The sequence below is a fragment of the Alexandromys fortis genome, unplaced genomic scaffold (genome assembly GCF_014885135.2).
Source record: "Alexandromys fortis isolate MF-2015 unplaced genomic scaffold, M_Fortis_MF-2015_v1.1 scaffold_0, whole genome shotgun sequence".
Lineage (NCBI taxonomy): Eukaryota > Metazoa > Chordata > Mammalia > Rodentia > Cricetidae > Alexandromys > Alexandromys fortis.
This window is the reverse complement of record NW_026067949.1, coordinates 27,013,638-27,032,214: the sequence shown is the minus strand read 5'-3', so window position 1 is coordinate 27,032,214 and position 18,577 is coordinate 27,013,638. Positions and strand designations below refer to the sequence as shown.

Here is an 18,577-nt window from a genome sequence, read left to right as displayed (position 1 = left end):
AAAAAAAAAACAGATTCAGACATAAAAGACCACACTGTTGGATGAATGTACGTAGGCTTGAGAGAGAGAAGAAAATAAGAATATAGAGAATAAAGTTAATGGTTTAAAAAAAAGGTAAAGTCTTTAAAGAGACATAATACAAACAGTTATAGATTAAGAGAAATAAAGTAAAAATAAGCCACGTAAAAATGGAAAATTCACAGAGAATCTGGATTCTTTGTATTATTGTGTTTTCTTTAAATTTTTTGACTGTGAAGGAGCTAAGTACAGAGAGTCATTTCATTACATGGGCTGCCAAGCTAAACCAGAATGGATATAAGGGTTTTACGATTTCAAAATTTGGGTCTAGGGATATGATGCTTTGGAGAGGGTCTTCTTTTGTTTTCACAGAGGAGCAGACCCTGTGGATTGCGTGTATCCCGATATGGTATGATAGACCAAGCCCTCCTGAAAGGTTATTGTGAACACCCTCAAAAAATTACTTCACTCAACTGCCAACTGAGATGACTCTCTGCTGCTTTTTATTTCACTATCAACAAGCATTTTCTTTCTTGACGCAAATTGTGGCTCTTTTTTTCTGATTTCTTTAAATTGTGGTACTGTTTTCTTTTTCTTTGTTGGTCTGATCCCTGATTTAACTAATTTACTTCTCAGACTCTACTATTTTAGTATAAAATAACAGTGTCAAAGGGATCCCTAACCTCATTGGACAGTGTTAACTTGCCAGAAGTGTTTATTATCTATCTTGATATAGGACTTAAGTTTCACATGAACTCAGTGAAGTACAAGATGGAACTACAATTGCCTTTTAAGTTTCCACCATAAGCAGTGAAGATAATACATAAAAACTGCAAATATTGTAAGATGTTATTTTTAGTAGAGATTTGCAATTTTACAAACATTTTACAAAATGTTGTGGGGCATAACTTTAAAGTAAAGAAGGTAAAGAAGTACTCATGATAAAGGGAGGGGGTACCATGAATTAGAGTGCTCATGAATTAGTGCCATGAATTAGTTACAGCTCATCGAAAAACGTAGCTGATGTCTGAGAAAAGAACTCAAATATTATTTTTCTAAATTGTTAGAAAGTGGCTAGAATGTAGTCTCTCCTAAGTAAATATTAGTTGAAATAAATAAGGAACACAAATAGACCTTAGTGAGGTTAGACAGTAAACTGTGAGTGTGAAAACAGGATCTCTCAGGTGCCTGCAAAGACCAACAAAATTTGATGACTAGCCAGGATATAAACGAGACAGACCATTGAACAGTAGCAGAAGAAAGAGAAAAGGCAACACCATAGTCATCATGTATTATATACATTAGCAGTCTTAAGAGCGTAGCTTTTGTTTCCAGGAAGATAAAGGGATATTCTAGGCTGTTGTGAAGTCAAGTGGTACAATCTCATATATGATTTAAGAAGAGCCAGTGGATAAGATACTTATGGAGCAGCAGAATGAGGTGCTCAGGAAATCTTCCCCTGCAAAAAAAGCAGCAAGAACAGTGACAAAAGTTATGTAATTGACTTTCACAGATCTCTGGAAATTAACCAGAAGCTTGTAACAATCCCAGGACGATTTAGGAGAAAAACTGGATGTAGCACAATAAATCTATTGTTTTCTCTGGCATTTCGCTTTTATTATCCTGTCTACTTTTCTGTGTTACATGCTCAATTTGAAAACTACCAGTCTTGTAAGTATCCAAGCCTTGACATGCAACACCCCACAAATCACCAGAGAGTGAAGCAGAGCCTCCCTTACAAATTACCATCTCCAGAAAAATGATTCTTTCAGACCACTGTGTTCATTCTCAGGGCTTGTCTTTGTTTAATTTGACACTGTTGGCTTCGTGCAGGTAACACTGTTCTCAAGACATGTACTAGAAAGAAAAATCAGCAGCTTTTGTTTTGGTTCACAGCTATTTTTAACGGAGATACCAGCTGGAGTTAAGAAGAACCCAATGAAAACCCTTAAAATGAAAAAAACCAAATAGAAACTCAGGTGATATTGGAGGGGGGAGAATAAAACTTCACTTATAGTTCCGAAAACCTAAGATGCCAGACTACAAGGCAGATTTATTTCATATACTTTGGGACAAACTGGCAAGGTCCTTATCTTTGATTCAATGTGGCCTTGGTTGTTGTATATGCAGGAAGTGAAGGCCCAGACAGAGCTATAAATCGCCTAGAAGTGCTGAAGGCATCACTGTGTCTCCCACGTGACCTCACACACACTTCTTTGGACTAAGAGACTTAACATTTCTGTGGACGTAATGTGAAAAGAATATATCTTTGCAGAAATAGTCTTATAAAAAAAAACGAAAAAAGACAGTAAAAGTAAGAAATGATAACACATGTAATGAAAGGTGGGGTGAATTTCTGATTTGCAGTTGCCATATTACAATAGCTAAAATTTCAAGTTTTCAGCTAAAGAATTATGACTCATGCAAGGAAACAGGGAAGCCAGCTTTATATGTAAACTCAAGTGACCTTTCCTCCGATTTCATACTACTTTAGACAATTCAAGATTCCTCACACTCAAAAGTAAACAGACAGTCATTATACAGCGGAGACAACAATTGAGTAAATGATATTGTTGTCTTATGATCTTCCTATTTCACTTCAAAACAGTTCTCTAAACCGAGAGCTGTACAGTGTTCCTGATCTGAAGATGTATAAAGATGCCCCGCTCTTTGACTCAATCCACGTTAAGTGAGGGCTGTCTAGAGCAAACTGTCAATGGAACAAGCATTTTTTAATAACATAATTCTTTACTGATTCTTTGAGAATTTCACTGTATGCAACCCAATCCTACTCATATCCCAGTCCCTCCATATCCTGCCCTCACCCCAGCAGCATCCACCCCCAGAAGAACCCCCAATCAATTAAAATCAAAACAAGACCAAAAAATGACCCACCTTGCTCTTCCATATTTCCAACACCTCTTCACACAATATATCCTTTTCTCCAATTAACCCCACACTCAAAATGTTCATTGCGATGAGTCCTTGGTGTGGTTCAAGGCCTCTGGCACACCATCATCCCTGGGCACTCACCAAAACTCCTTTCAGATATCCTGCTGTTCCTCCAGTCATGGGAATTTTGTGCTTATCTTTCGGCAGGACCAATTCCTTCATACACTTCAGCAGGTCAAAAATGGGGTAGATATTAGGGTGGACCAACCCTTGGCCCATGATGTAGGTCTGTGTGGTAGCTGAACTGGTTGGTTCAGGCCACTGGGATTACTCTTCTCAGGGTAGGTGAAGAGCCAGCTCTCCTAAACTATTAGCATCAAGTCGATGTTAATTCCAGTAAAATAATTCTGAGAAAGCTAAGGCAATACCTGCCTTGTCAATAATTGATAAAACAGCTCATAATTCTGTCATAGAAATGTAGTTAAAACTACACGCTAAAAAGACTGGTATAATAAAAATAAAATTAAGAATCTTAGAAATTTGGTACAAACATTTAAAAGAAAAAACAGATAATTTAATGTTCAGGGCTCTGTATTTTCACATTTATTCATTACAAAGGAAATAGAAGACTTTAAATGCTGCAAACTAACTAGACCCAATTAATATCTATGGCCCATGGCTGCCAACAACAACAGAATACAGATTCTTTGTCAACTGCACATGCGTCTTCTGTGACCCTCATGGCTTAGGAATTGACCTTAATGGAAAAGCAAGAATGAAGACTTATAAGAAAAGCTGGGATCTGGTGAGCTTTGGGTAAGAAGTACCTGGAAACTCTTCAGGTTTATTGTATAGATCAGAAATAGCAGAGCTGGGCTAGTTAATATCTGTAGAGTTATCTGTAGGGGAGGAGACACCGGTCACCATCATGTGTGAGGAGGAAGCTACCTACAGTGTCTGCATGTATTGGTTTTAGCTAAATATCAAAGGTAGTAATAATATTCGCTAATTTTTACTCAGATAATTTTGACATTCCTAGAGACTGATTCAGGGAACCCTTGGCCATTGTAGTCTTAAACATTACATTCCTCCACATAGCCATGCTCATGAAAATACATGTTCAACTACTCTCCACATGAATATTTGTCTAAGTACATTAAATTTAGATCAAAAGTCAGGTGTAATAAATTTAAGAAAAATAAAACCACAGGTTGTATACTTTCTAATTACAAAAGGTTGAAATTAGAAATCAAAACAAAAATAAATAAAGTCATGCACACACACAGAGCAATATTTTTTCACATGTATAAGAGCAAAATCTAAAAAGAGTAAAATGAATGAGAATTTCAAAATATTTTGGCATGAATGAAAATGAACAAATAATGGAGAAAATGCACTTATTATCTTAGATGTAGAGGTGGTTCACTCCTGTAATCCCTGTATTCAAGAGGCCAAGGCAAGAGGATCATCGTGAGTTTAGGGTCAGCTTCGGCTAATAGTGAGTTCCAAACCAATTTGTGCTACAGTGGGATACTTTTTCTCAGTAAGTAATTAATTGAATATATTTCATGATAGAAATACTCTAAAACCTAAGAATTAAAGAAATTCTGCAAAATGGAATTTAGTCCAAAAAATATATATAGAGATAAAAGATTTATCAAAAATAAGTAAGTGATTGTTTTCAGAACCCTGGTGAAGGGAGAACTGTGACTAACTGCTACAATGGAAATCACTGAGTCGCAAAATTTTAATGTTTAATTTTACATTATTTAAGTTGAAACTCTGTACTATTTTCTAAAAGTCAAAGCATAGACTGCAGGAGAGAGGAATGGAATCAGCATTCCCATAGCATGATCATTGCTCTAGAGTAACAGCAATGAATCATGCGGTAGGTCTTCGTAATATAGATTATTGTGACATATCGGGATACCTGTTGAAAAGATGCATGCCCTGGAGCATATCTTAAACACCTTCACTTCCTTCTACCTGCTTCTTTTGTTTATTTGAATGGCAGTATGTTTGAATTAGAAAATCCTTCCAACCTTCCTCTTTCCCAGTAGATAATTCATGTAGACCCTTAAATCCTTGAAAATGTGTTCATCACAGGACAGGGAGAGATTAGGAATAGCCTCATAATTCATGCAAGAAAAATTCTGCAGTGACTGAAAATAACACTTTCTACAAAATCTGCATTTACAGACTCTTACAGTAGGATGGTAGAAACTTAGCTTGCATTTCTGAAAGTGTCCATTATGAATGTGTTTCTGATAACATGAAATTGGAAAATATGCTGAAGATGATTATTCCATGTTCACGACTGTTCAGTATTTATTGTAATTTGGTTAATACCAAATTTAGAAGTGTCAAAGACGCAATATACACAAGATGGTACTTACAAATAGTTTAGTTGCATATATGGCTATAGCAAGTTCCCTGGATCCCACAACAGGGAACTAAGGGAGTAAGTCTTTACCGTAAATGAGTTATTTGCTTGATTGGGCTTAAAGAGTTGCCTATAATAACTTTATTTGCTGCATATAAAGCTCTCAGAACAGTTTTACACTATTATACTTTATCCTATTGTATATTTTAATCATTTCTAATCTTGAATACTCTATACTTATTTTGAGAAAATAAATTTTAGTATTTATGTGTTTTTACTGGGAGAGGATGGAAAATAAGACACATTACAAAGAACAACCACCCAAATTATTAATCTTTTATGGAAAACATGTTTTTGCTCTTGCCAAGTGTTAGGTTTTTTCTTCTTTCCTTTTTTTTTTTTTAAAAAAAAATTGAGTTCTATTGTATACTGCATTACACAATGCCGACTACTAGTGATTTCACTTGAAATCCATTTTGACAAGCTTTTAAAGGGAGACCTGTCTACTCTCTCTCCCCATGTCTCACCACCCATTTACTTTCCGTCCAGCCTTGTTTTATGAGGGGACAGCCCTACAGAAATCATTCATTTTCAGCCTCTAAAGGTTGTTTCTAGTTATCAGACCAAAAAGTCATTTCACTAACAAATCTGTGTTCTGCTTGTTTTGGCTTTTCTTGTTCTCGGTCTCATTGTGTGTGTGTGTGTGTGTGTGTGTGTGTGTGTGTGTGTGTGTGTGAACATTATCTACACTGATTAAAATGTATGCACTCTCCTCTGCCCCAGCTTAGCCACACTTTTAATGAGAACATAGCATTTCTGATTAGATATTACTAATATGACTTCAAGTTCCTCCTGGCAGTTCTGTGCTGCCTTAAATTTAGTGATCTTGTTCTAATTATAGTTGATTTTTTTTTTGATAGAAACTTCTGCCTTTTATTCCTGTGTGATGTTTCAGTCATCTGCTTATGCTGATCATCATGAACCTAGCTTGTTTGCAGGACTTGACATTGGCCTGTGGAATCCTCTACCGGAAATATCTTCCCTGAATTTTGCTGTCTTAGAGAATGGTTATCATCACTTCCTTCTACCTGATTTGTATATCTTTTCTCAAGATCCTTCTCTTAGCATTGACAACTGTCACCTTCTTTTAGTACTTAAAACTTTTAATTTTCCCCCTCCTCGTTGATGTACATTCTTCATGGAAATTTTGTTTTGTTTACATTTTACTCTCAGATATTAATCTTTTATGGTTTCCCCTTCCCCAGCTCCTCCCATATATTTTCCACCTTCCCATTCACCCAAATACACAACTTCTTTCACTCTCTCTCATTAGAAAACAAAGAGGCATCTAAAAATCCCACTTGGGATTGTCTGACCAAGTGTGAGACTGGTCCCTGGAGACCACTGACTTAACTATCAATCAGTAGCTACTCGTTGCCTGCCTTATATAGACCACATATTGTTGAGTTTTCATGGGTGCAACTTCTTGTCATTTTAGAAGACCAACAAGCACCCTGGTTCTCTGAAACCAATATTGCCAACCCTCTCTATTGTGATCCTACTTGCTCTGAGGCTCAGTGGAGTAACCCAGACTCAGAAAAAAAATGCCATATGTTTCCTCTTTATTGGACCATAGCTCAACATCTTCAAATTTAAATATAAAACTTGAAATAACTGTAGGATCGATGAAACAGAAAGGGACCATACTGGGAAGGGAGAAAAAGCTGTATTAGAACATGGGTACGATGGAAAGGAAGTAAAATAATGGGGGTCTTTAACTGGTGGAGGGAAGAGAGCGAGATAATACTGAGGGAGCAGGAGAAAGGACAGATGTTTAACACTTAAGAGTATCTGAAAAAACAGGAAGTATTTATTTTCTTAAGGTACTGAAAATTTGTGTGTGTGTGTGTGTGTGTGTGTGTGTGTAACCTGCCTTTGAGTTGTTCCACAGGGAGATCCAAGAGACTCAAATATTAAGAATTGCCATTGCATTTGGTTGCTTCCCTGAAGACTCTGCTTTTGAAGATAGCTTACAGTTTGACTAAGAACTTGTAGGAATCAAGCCAGAATTTAGCTGGAAGCCTCCTCCATGAGGGCTATCTCTCATAGCATCCAAAGGTGCTTTGCAAACTGCCAAGGGAAAAAGGAAATCAAAGTTCCTACCAACACGTGGAGTCTTCAAATACATCAGTGAGTTTCTAGAAAGAATCATCCAATACTATCATAGTGGTATTCTTACCTTAGCTGTTACCAACATTTATCTAACTGACTTAATTTTCTCAACTGGAGAGATTTCATGACTGAGATGGTAAACCTCACCAGCCACGCATGGCTGGAGAAGAGTTACATTTAGGTAGAGCCATCAAGGCAGAGAAGCAATTAGTAAAGCTTGGGAGAGGAAGGATCACAGCCAGTGTGAAGGCTGACTCAGGAGCTCACTTAGGCTGTTCCCTGAGAACACCCAGGACTCCAGGATGACTCATGGTTCCTAAAATGCAAAGATCAAGGTCTCGCCCAGCTAGCAGGTACCTTTGCTTCCTTTGTGCTATCCACTAGTCTAATTAATCAAAACACGGTAACATACATGAATAACACAGTTTTATCCTGTTCTAATCTGTAGATACAAGCATGGAATAACTTACAGACGGCCTTAGACAAATCGGTGTTAGATGATTCATAGATTCATATATATCATCTGTATAGTTTCATTTCTCTTTTGCTCTATTCTTTTTTCCCTACTTGCTAGAAGGTAAAATCACATTGCAATTTGGATGTAGAACCTGGGAGTGCTGGTAGGTGTTGTCAAATGTCTGTCGTTGTCACTAAAATATGCCATTAATTTATGTTGCTAGTTTATTCCTCTATACACCCATTCACACTAAAATCCTCAGATCTCTACTCCAAAGCCACGTTCCCAGGCTCAGATGTCAGATAGAGAACTGTTTGATACTCAACATCAGAGACTGCCTTACCGACTTTCACCTTCCCTCTGTGTCTTTAGTTGGATCCCTTCTGGTGCCTGTATTATTCAGCAAGGTCTATGAAGTAATAAACCATACAGCCATGTTCATTCTTTTGGTAACTTTACACAATTATATTCCATCTTCAGGGTTTCTAATATACATTCAGACCTCTGAGGTTCATCTTACACCTTTCTGCTAGTTTCTCCTAGTTGGCAGCTCTTGACAGCTACCAGATGCCAGCAGTACCCTTTGCACATTGCTTGTCATCAACATAAGAGAGATCATTATTCCCATCTTTAGCTTGCACATTCTTTGTCATCTCTCTCTCCCCCAACTTTGCTACCCATACTAAAGGGAATAATTTTCTCTAGTTAATCCAAAAACTTCTTAATACTGTAATTTCTCTTCCCTGGAACATTTTAGCGGATGTTTATAATATCTGATGTTTATATCATTTATGTATTAAATAAATGATGTAGCATGATTGACATATTATAAGAGGAAAATAAAATCTTGAGTTTTGTTTCATAATTTTTTATAATAACACATGTAGGAAAGGACTATGATAGCAACATACTTTGAGTAGTTCAGTTTAAAAAAGGAAATTCATGACCTTTGTTAAAAAATGGTGCCAGGATTTTGTTGAGCAGGAACCAAAATTAAATCAAACACAGGACTTTGGGATCTTGTAGTTCTGCACAAGGTGCCTTCCCAGAAACTTTACCCTATGGATGTGTTTCAGACAGTCAGGAGAAAAGTTGTATCAATTTATGTATGTGCTGAGAGAGGTATATAACAGAGAAATAAATATAGTTTAAGAAATAGAAGGGCATACACATTAAAGTAGAATAATTATGCTAATTGATTCACTTTCACTGTGCTCTGACATAGAACATACAGTAAGTGGAAATACATAGTTAATAAGAATCTACATTTAGTCTGATGTCTATTATCCATTGTAGTACAATGCATGGGTTTAGTTTGAAGGTTCAGAAATCTTCACGTGGGGTTATAAAACCATGCTCTGTCTACCATAGAGTCTTTGATAAGGCAGTGTTTCCAGCTTACTGTACATCATTATGTACACCATAGGGATGTAACAAGGAATCTACTAAATAGACTTGAAATGTAAATTATTCTATACTAAGTGCTTTGAAGAACACATAGTGTAGTAAAAGCTTAATTTTTAAGGAGTCTGTGTATTAAAATTCTTTTATTTAAAAGGAATGCTTCTTTCAAAATTATATGCATATACTACTCCTTTATAAATTGATGCTCCTTATTATATAGAAAATGTGGAATTACAAATTTTACTGTGACATTTAGCCAATGATGATGGAAACAAATGATGTCTTCAATTTTTTAAATCTAAAGTTGAATATCTAAATCTGCTGTTTAATTGATGATTTTTGTGTGTTATGATTCATAGGTTTCATAATTTTAGAATCCAATTCATTTATATCTTAGCATTTCAAGCAGGTGTAAAGATATTTAATGACCAAGGTTTTTTATAAATAATGAAATATAGAAATTTAAGTTATTCACTTTGCTTTTATTTTTATGTTATTAAGTATTAAGGCTATATATATATATGAGTATGAATCTTGTTTATTTATAATGTGAACAGTTTGTTTTCTTTATTTTAGGAAAAGATATATTGATTTGTAAATGAAATACTTATTCTTGTGTGCAAACTACAAATTTCAGCAGCCCTGAAATGGCATCGGAAAAATTAGTTTAATCATCAAATTTAGAGTATCAAATAGTATGCATGCTATTGTCAGGATTAAAGATAAATTTGCTCAAATAATTTACTTTAGATGGTTTCTAATAAGTTATTCATAATGAACAATATAACCTTTTAAAAGAAATTCTAAGCAAGCCTGCTTTCTATGGAGGAACAGGAAAGCTCTTCTGGGTTTACCTTCCGTTAGTTGTGAGCACTGCTTGGAAAGAGTGAGTTGAGACTGTCACGTTCACCCACTTCCTTATCACACCATGTACTCAGATCCTTTTCTCTCTTGCAGATTTCACTATTTAAATCTATGTCCAATTTCTTTTTCATATTAGACAGTATTACTGAAGTCTTCACTAACATCTACGTGACCAGTTTTGGCCCTGTCTCAGATACAGATATGGTGAGTATTTTTTTAAATATCAAATATGTTTCTTAACTGATTGGAAATTGTTGGTAATTTAGAGTAAGTATGTATTATTATTGTCACATAAGTCTTTATATATCTCATGTCTGGTCACATGAGAAAAAAGTTGAGGTTGTATTTTTGGGTTTCTGTGGAACACAATGAAAGCTTGAATGTTTTTTTTTCCCCAAAATAAACCCTAGATGTAATGTTGCATATAATCACAATTAAAGTGAAACAATTATATTATTGGTGATGATTTTCTGGAGTTAAAGCACTTGCTTTGCTTTCATATATCTGAGTTTCATATGTAACCACTTCTCACCAATGGTGGTGGTACATGAAGATATCCTTATGTATCAGTCATGTAGTCTGCACACAAAAGAAGCACGTGCAGACCAAAGCAAAGAAAACTACAAGGTTGAAATTACTGGATATTGTTGAATTTATGTTCATTTGTTTTTCTTTAAATGAGATCTATGTGAGAGGGAAATTGGTGGAGTAAGAGAAACTCTTAATTCTATGTAAAAATCATTCCTCCCTATAATGGCAAACTATAGTCCTGTGTAATAGAACACACTGTCATCTCTTCCCAATTTCTTTTATCACTCTGAGAATACAGAAGAGAAATGGACAAGTTTGGATATTTTCCACCTGGATGAACAAAGGATAACAAAACATTCACCCTTATCTGATTCTCTTAAACATTGATTTCAGTGCTATCTCTCTGTCTTCTGAGATTGAACAGAAATATCACATTTACAATGAAGTGATTTGCTTTTTCTTCCATTAAAATACCTCTTCTACATCGGTTAATGTCTTCTAGGACCTGTGTGGTGTACAGGGTGACAGGTTGTGAGACTAAGGGGAGAGCTTTACTTTGGGGCAGGGTGTTAACTCAAAAATGGTTAGGTCTTTAAAAATTCTTCCAAAGTGACAATGTGATGGTTACTTTTTCTACAGCAGGGGAGAGACACGGGGACAGTTTTGGAACATCAAGAATACATGCCATAGAACCTAAGCTTTAACATCAATGAGCATATTACCATAAAAGGGGCAAATTTACTGGGATCTTACAAGAACTACAGGCAAAGAACTTCAGACTCTTGGGAGAAGAGAAGAATTCACATTTTCCAGTGATTAGGGCCCTCACTGGTTGTCCAGTTCTGAGTGGTCAGCCTTGAAACCATATATACACCACCAACAAAGCAGATGTATAGCAGGTTTTATGTTCTCTCTCTCTCTCTCTCTCTCTCTCTCTCTCTCTCTCTCTCTCTCTCTCTCTCTCTTTCTCTTTTACACACACACACACACACACACCTACACGAGCATATTTGTGTATGTATATATGTGTATGTCGGTAACAATAATAACCAAAGAGAGAAAAAGAGACTATTGGAAATGGATGTTGAGTGCATGGCAGGTGTTGAAGAGAGAGTACCTGAGATGGGCTGTGAGAAGGATAGGTAAGGGGAAATTTATGTAAATCCATTTCAATTTCAAACATATTTTTAAATTTATTATTTGTTTCATTTTATATTTTATCTGTAGTTCTCCCTCCAACCTTCCTTTCGGCCCCCTGCCTCCCCCAAAGCCAACTCTCTATCTACTCCTCCCAATGGGTAAGGGCACCCAGGAGAAGTCAGCAAATTCTGGTCCATTAAGCTGGGGAAGGACCAAGCTCCTGCATTAGGTGTGAGCATGGCATCCCACCGTAGGGAATGGGCTCCACTAATGGGCTCCAGGATAGATCCTGGCCCTGCTGCCAGGGAAAAAAAAAAGTATCTGTAACAGAAATTTGATCAGGATAATCTAATACAAAGCATTATTAACTATCAAAAGGTTTGTTAGGCATTGAAAGGGCTAAAACAGCACTTAGAGTGAAGAAATGGAGAGCAACAGAATGCAGAGCAGAAGCAGTTTGAACCAGGGAATGAAGGAGGACACTTAACAATTCACTTCTCCAAGGCAGTGAGCTCATACTTCAGTGAAGAAGGTTCAGAAGCTCCAGGAAGCCCAAGCTTCAGCTCTTGAAGAAAGATGTGAGGAATGTATTTTTCCTAGGGCTACCTTTCTTAGTCACTGGAAACTCCTTGCATGCTTGTCCTGGAAGCTTTGTCAGAGAGGAATCATGAAAGGAGTCAGGGAGAAAATCTCCCTCCTCTTGACATGCATTGGAGTGTTCGTCCAGATATGTCACTTGACTAGATCAGGTATCACATAGCCGAGAAAGGAAATGTTGACATACTCCATCTTCTGATCCAATTAAGGAAAAGGGGGTAGTTTTGGAGGTGAGACAAGAAATATGGAGTTTAGGAACACATAATAAAATATGGCAGGAAGATGATTTAGAGTATGGGCAAAGAGTTAGACACTGAGAAGCTTCTGTGTTATATTTGTCTAGATCCAGGGAACAAGTGTGAAATTAAAGGAAATTTATTTCAAAAATATTTGTATACACATGCATACACATAACCATGACTATATATATCTATAAATAAATACATTAAATATACATTCAAATAATATCACTCACATTAACATACAAACTCACATTCTAATTCTTCAAGAAAAGGTTAATCTGATGTAAAAGAAATTGGAAATGTTGTAAATTTAATACTCATGCATGAAATTCTCAAAAAACATAATAAAAACAAGAAGCAAGTGAATATACAATAAGTTATCATTTTTTAATGAGAAAGGACTTGGCTTTTATGATTATGAGATGCAATATTTCATTCTTATTTGATACTCCTCTTGCAGATGTTAGAAAAATAATGAGGCAGGCTTAAACTGTGTTTAGTAAAGTCTGAGGTAATCTAAACAGACATGCCCCAAATGGGAAGGAAAGGCAGACACATCTAATAGCCCACAAGTAAAAGAGGACATGGAGGCATATGTCTCATAGAAGCAATTTGTTAAGAACAAATAAGGAAGATATTTTACTTCCTTTTTAGTAGTTTAACTGCAGTTCTTTCAATGAGCTATATAATCTGTAGCAGAAACTAAAGCCCGAAGTTCTCCTGTTCAGATAAGTGATGTAGATTTGTTCTGACATTAGCTGGAGAGGAAATAGCAGCACAGCGCAAAGAATTAAGAATCAAAGGAAAACACCCATGCACACATACACGTATTTATATGTACGTAGTCATACAGACACATGCTAACACTTGGCTATCAAAAAATTCATTAACCAGTGTAATTGTCCAAAGAAAGTTGTGCATCTCAATTAATGATTCTAATTATGGTGTCTGTAGTTAAGTTAAAAACCTTTAACTTCAACATTAAAAAATTAATGAGTAAGGAGGTAATTAAGCTTTAGAATGTACTGGTAGCTAATAATGGGCAAAGTTTGCGGTAGGTGTGCACGTTACAATTTCTCCTACACCTGACCCACCCTATAAGTTTCCATACAAAGGAATATGTACTTTCTATAAAAGACATGCAAATGGCTCCTTTTGTGTCTGTGGACATTCCATGACATGTTTGTGTTTTTCTACCGTAGCAGTATAACTACAAAACATTGCACTCATGCCTGTAAAAGGATCCATAGCTTAGGCAATTGTTCCATGCTCAGCGTTAGTGCTGTATCTTGGAGAATTGTTTGTTCTTATCCACTGTGTTATCACCTTCTGATGTTACTAACAAATTAGGCAGTCAGTTAACTGTGATCTTGAAGTATTAATTACATTGATCTGCTTGGGCCATATTGTTTTCCTTCTCTTTAAATGCAAAACATGTTATCTCAAAAATCCTAAGAAGCCAACGCAGTGCTTTGTAGTTCAGAAGTAGAGAGAGCTGTAATTCTCATTGGATTTCCTTATTATCCTTGCTCACATTGTCACTTGGCTATGTAGTGGATTAAGGGATCTTGGCTTGTGATATATCAGAAGCAAAATGATGATGTTTGCCCATTTTAAAATTAGTATTTAAAAATTAGTTATGGGCTAGTTATTGGTACAGTGGAATGGGAATGTGAAGATTAGAGTAGAAGAATACTTTCACGCATCAGGCGTTTTCCAGCCCCATAGAATAATGTGTAAAAATGCTTCATAAAGTAAGATTGATACATACCTTTTTGGGATTTGATGAAGATTGTAAACTTGTCTTCTGCATTTATCTAAAAAGTGATGTGTATTAGGTAGAAGTATAATTCATCTATAGACAGAGTCTGTGTGGTCCTCAAAATCCAATTGTAAGTGTCAGGCAATGGGAGAAGAAAAAATGAGTTACAAACGGACTGTTTCTGGCAAAGGTGCTTCTGTCACCTTTGGATTGGGATAGTAGCATTAAAAGAGAAACATGCCAATCATTTAGAATGTTTCTATCTATACATTCGATGACTTGTTGATCCATTGGATTCAGAAAGTTGAAAAAAATAAGAATGAAGGTATTGGGAGTAGTTAACATTTTCAGACAAGAGGACAAAAGTGAAGATGGGTCTTAAAAGAGCCCGCACACTATTTATCCTGGGGGCAGGGAGGGCTGTTTAAATTTGGAACATCAGTAATAAATATTCTAGTTTCCTAGGGACAGGGTGACTTTTCTCACCCTCTACATTCTGCTGTGAAAAGATAGCTAAACAGTTATGATTTAATAAATAAGAGAAAATTTTAAACTATAATGTACATGGGCTGGAGACTACACCATCAGGTAAGAGTGCTTATTGCTCTTCCAGAGGACTCGGGTTTGACCCCAGCACTCATGTTGAGGGGTTTGTAACCGCCAGAAAACTCCAGCTGCAGGGGATCTGACACCCTCTTCTGTCTCTGCAAGAATTCATATGCAAGTGGCAGATGCTCACACAAGCACACAAAGACAAAGACACACATGGCACACATATGCATTTAAATGAAAAAAATCTACATCTTTATAGCAAAATTGGAATGTAAGCTGAGTGAAAAAGAGAAAGGGAGCTTAACCGTAGTCTTAATCTTTCTCCACTTCCTGATTGTGGATACCGTACCACAGCTGCTCCCTGCTTCTTCTGCCGGATTTTTGCATTAGATGGGCTTCACCGTGTAGTTGGGTGTCTAACCCTTTCTTCTAAACATAAACAAGTGAATAAAAGTTTAGAGAGTCAATGCTTGATTCCTAGACTGTTTCCGTGAGTAATCCAGAACTTGAAAGTATGGATTAAGGAAGATAAATTTTATTCACTGCAGACAGCATACGTTGTCTAGGGCATAGCCTACAGAGAGATGGTCTCAGACTCTATGGTGGGATCCCTACAGTAGCAACAAGGAGAGGGAGATGTGGCTTAAAGTATATCCATAGAGGAATGCATTGCAAAAGCAGTGAGATGAAAACTATCTCCTTTTCTATGGCAAAGCTGAGAAAAAATTGCTTAAATATGCCATTAGATTAAGAACAAGGAGGTGTCTGCTGATGGTGGTAAAAGCATCCAGATTGCAGTGGGCGGAAGCATGTGGGAAGTGAGGAAGTGGAGAAAGAGTCGAGGCAATGTTTTTAAGCAGCATGACTGAGAAGGAGGTGCTACAGAGGGCAGCAGTTATGAGGCATTATAACTCTCAGTGAGGCTTTTATTTTTAAAGATGGCATTGAACTTCTCACTGTTCTGTGAGCATGCCATTATCACTAACAGCTTGCTGCCCTTGTACATATTTCTCCTCATACTTGTTATACTGATCTACGGCGTTGCCAACTGGATTTTTTTTTTTTATGTAGTCAAGGCTAAGTTCAAATTTAATTTTCTCTTGTGCTTTTATTTTGCTGTCTCTCAAGTAGTAAATCTTTCCTTGTACTTCAATTTGTAGTTTTTACACGTGTGTGTGTGTATGTGTGTGTGTGTGTGTGTGTGTGGTATGAGTGTGTGTGGTATGGGTGTGCGTGGCTTTCTATTCTAGAATATGGAGATCATTGCCTTGGCATAGTTGTGTCTATATATTTCGATAGATTTAACAAGAAGATACTGTGTCCATTACAAAATTGGGACTAGAGGTATGTAAGGATAACAAGGGTGTGCCCTCAAACTAATCACAGTACAATGAGGAAGGGTTCTAAAACTAAAAAACTTCAAAACAGCATAACGGCTTCATCAAAATATTTATGAATGAACAAGGTAGAGGAGGGAATATGGACAGAGCATTTAGAATTCCCATGGCTTCCTAGGGAAAGAAGTATAGCTGAGGAGCAAATAAGGTCCTCTAGCTAAAGAATGAATATTCTCTTAGCATACATTGATAGTGAAATGTAAAGTTCATGATAGCTAGAACTGTAAATATTCAGGGAAATTGGACTGGGTAGTACTCAAAGCCTGGCAAAGAAGGTTACCATAGTTAAATGAGCGCCAGAATATATGTAAGTATTCCAAATAGAACTTCAGAACAGTAGATTCCACATACCAGCAAGCATTTTTGTCCATGTCCTCTTTGCCATGCGTTCACATTCATATGTGTGATCAGATTAATTGGAAATGGTGGTATGCAAACAACATGAAAGCATATATGTGCATACCTGATAGGCATAAGTCACGAACAAGGCCACACCAGTTTGGAGTTATGATTAATAGGGTGTTATTTATTTAAAGGGGAAAAAACTTACAGATCACCGTCCCAGACAACAGCCATCTGCACAACCAGGAAGGGAGTCTCGTCTCCAGCGGAGCAGGAAGTGAAGAGAGGGAGCAGAGGAAATAGCCGCTTTTTGAAAGGGAGAGAGACCACGCCCCAATGGGCTGGTATCACAGCAGCTATTGGTTGGAGGGGCGGAAGGACCTCCCGCAACACATACCATATACTGGTTCTTTTTATGTGTTGTTTGTATTGTTTAATGAATAAAGAAACTGACTTGGCCTAATAGGGACAGAACTTAGGTAGACCGAGAAGATGGAACTGAATTTTGGGAGGTAGAAAGCAGAGTCAGAGAGACACCATGGAGCTGCCAGAGGCAGACCCTGGGAATTTTACCCAGTAAGCCACTACCACATGGCATTATACAAATCAATAAAAATGGGTTAAAATAATATAAGAGTTATCCAATAAGAAGCTAGAGCTAATGGGCCAAGCAATATTTTAATTAATATAGTTTCTGTGTGCTTATTTCGGTTCTGGGCAGCGGGGACAAACAAGCAGCCCTCCCTACAACAACACACTTCCCATCTGTGGAATAAAAGATTAGGTCTTCTGTTTATAGGTAAAATGATGCATAATCTTATCTTTTTGCATCTTCTTCTGCTGATGGTATTCTTATATGCTCAGGACCTCATTGCTTAGAATCTTTACAGCACATTTCACTCGTTACAATTCCCCCCAATCCTTCATTCATTCAACATTCATTCATGGAATATCGTTTACTTCCAGTGGTCCAGGCAGTTTTTCAGATCTTGTTGACTGAGTCGTGAAAAAGGGAGCTGTGAACTGTGCTTTCAGTATGTAGTAGGAGATGTTCAAATGTAGGAAGCCAATAGAGTAGAGTGAAGGTGGCACCTATCAGTGAATCAGCATAGGAAAGTTGACTTGACACACTGATGAGTGTGTGTGTGTGTGTGTGTGTGTGTGTGTGTGATGAGGAAATTGCGAGAACCAGACTGGAAATGTAGGGAGGAGATCATGCAGAGATCTGGAGGCTGTAGGACTTTTTGGACACTATTCTCAGGTTTTAGAAACACAGTGATCAAATTCAACAATGCTATATCCTTCAGAACACTCCCAAGTTGCGACAACATTTCACTTTTATCCCACAGGGAGGTCAGACTAATGCAGTAGATGCATCAATCACTTGTGCACGCTATATTTCCTCTCCTTTCCACACATGGGGAATGTGCCACTGAGGAACTGGCTGCCACCGTTATTTCTTCTCTTGTTGAATCATACAGAATGGAGGCAAAGAGAAAGAAGACTAGGAAAGGGGAGAATATATTTCTTTTTGAAAAACATATTTATTCTTCTTTTATATATTACATCCCAACTAGAATTTTCCATTCCCTCCTCTCCAACTGATTCTTCTCCCTCACCTCCCATCTCCTCCAGCGTCACTCCTCCTCCTTTCCCTTCTGAAAAAAAAGCAGTCCTCCAAGGTATAGCAACCAAACATGGCAAAACATGTTACAATAATAGTGTGCATATGCCCTCATATTAAGGCTGGACAAGACAACCAAGTAGGAGGAAGAGTCCCAGAAGCAGGTAAAAGAGTAAGAGATAGCTTCCACTGCCACCGTT

General features: G+C 37.1%; 1 protein-coding gene across 2 annotated transcripts in view; it reads left to right on the top strand.

Annotated features, from left to right (window-relative positions):
• Gabra2 (gamma-aminobutyric acid type A receptor subunit alpha2) overlaps positions 1 to 18,577 on the top strand; it is a 142,389-nt gene that overhangs the window by 45,185 nt on the left and 78,627 nt on the right. For both annotated transcript variants that reach the window (XM_050149559.1, XM_050149560.1), the window contains exon 3: positions 10,327 to 10,394. In XM_050149559.1, coding sequence (XP_050005516.1) covers positions 10,327 to 10,394 — 68 coding nt within the window. The remainder of the gene's footprint in view (positions 1 to 10,326; positions 10,395 to 18,577) is intronic.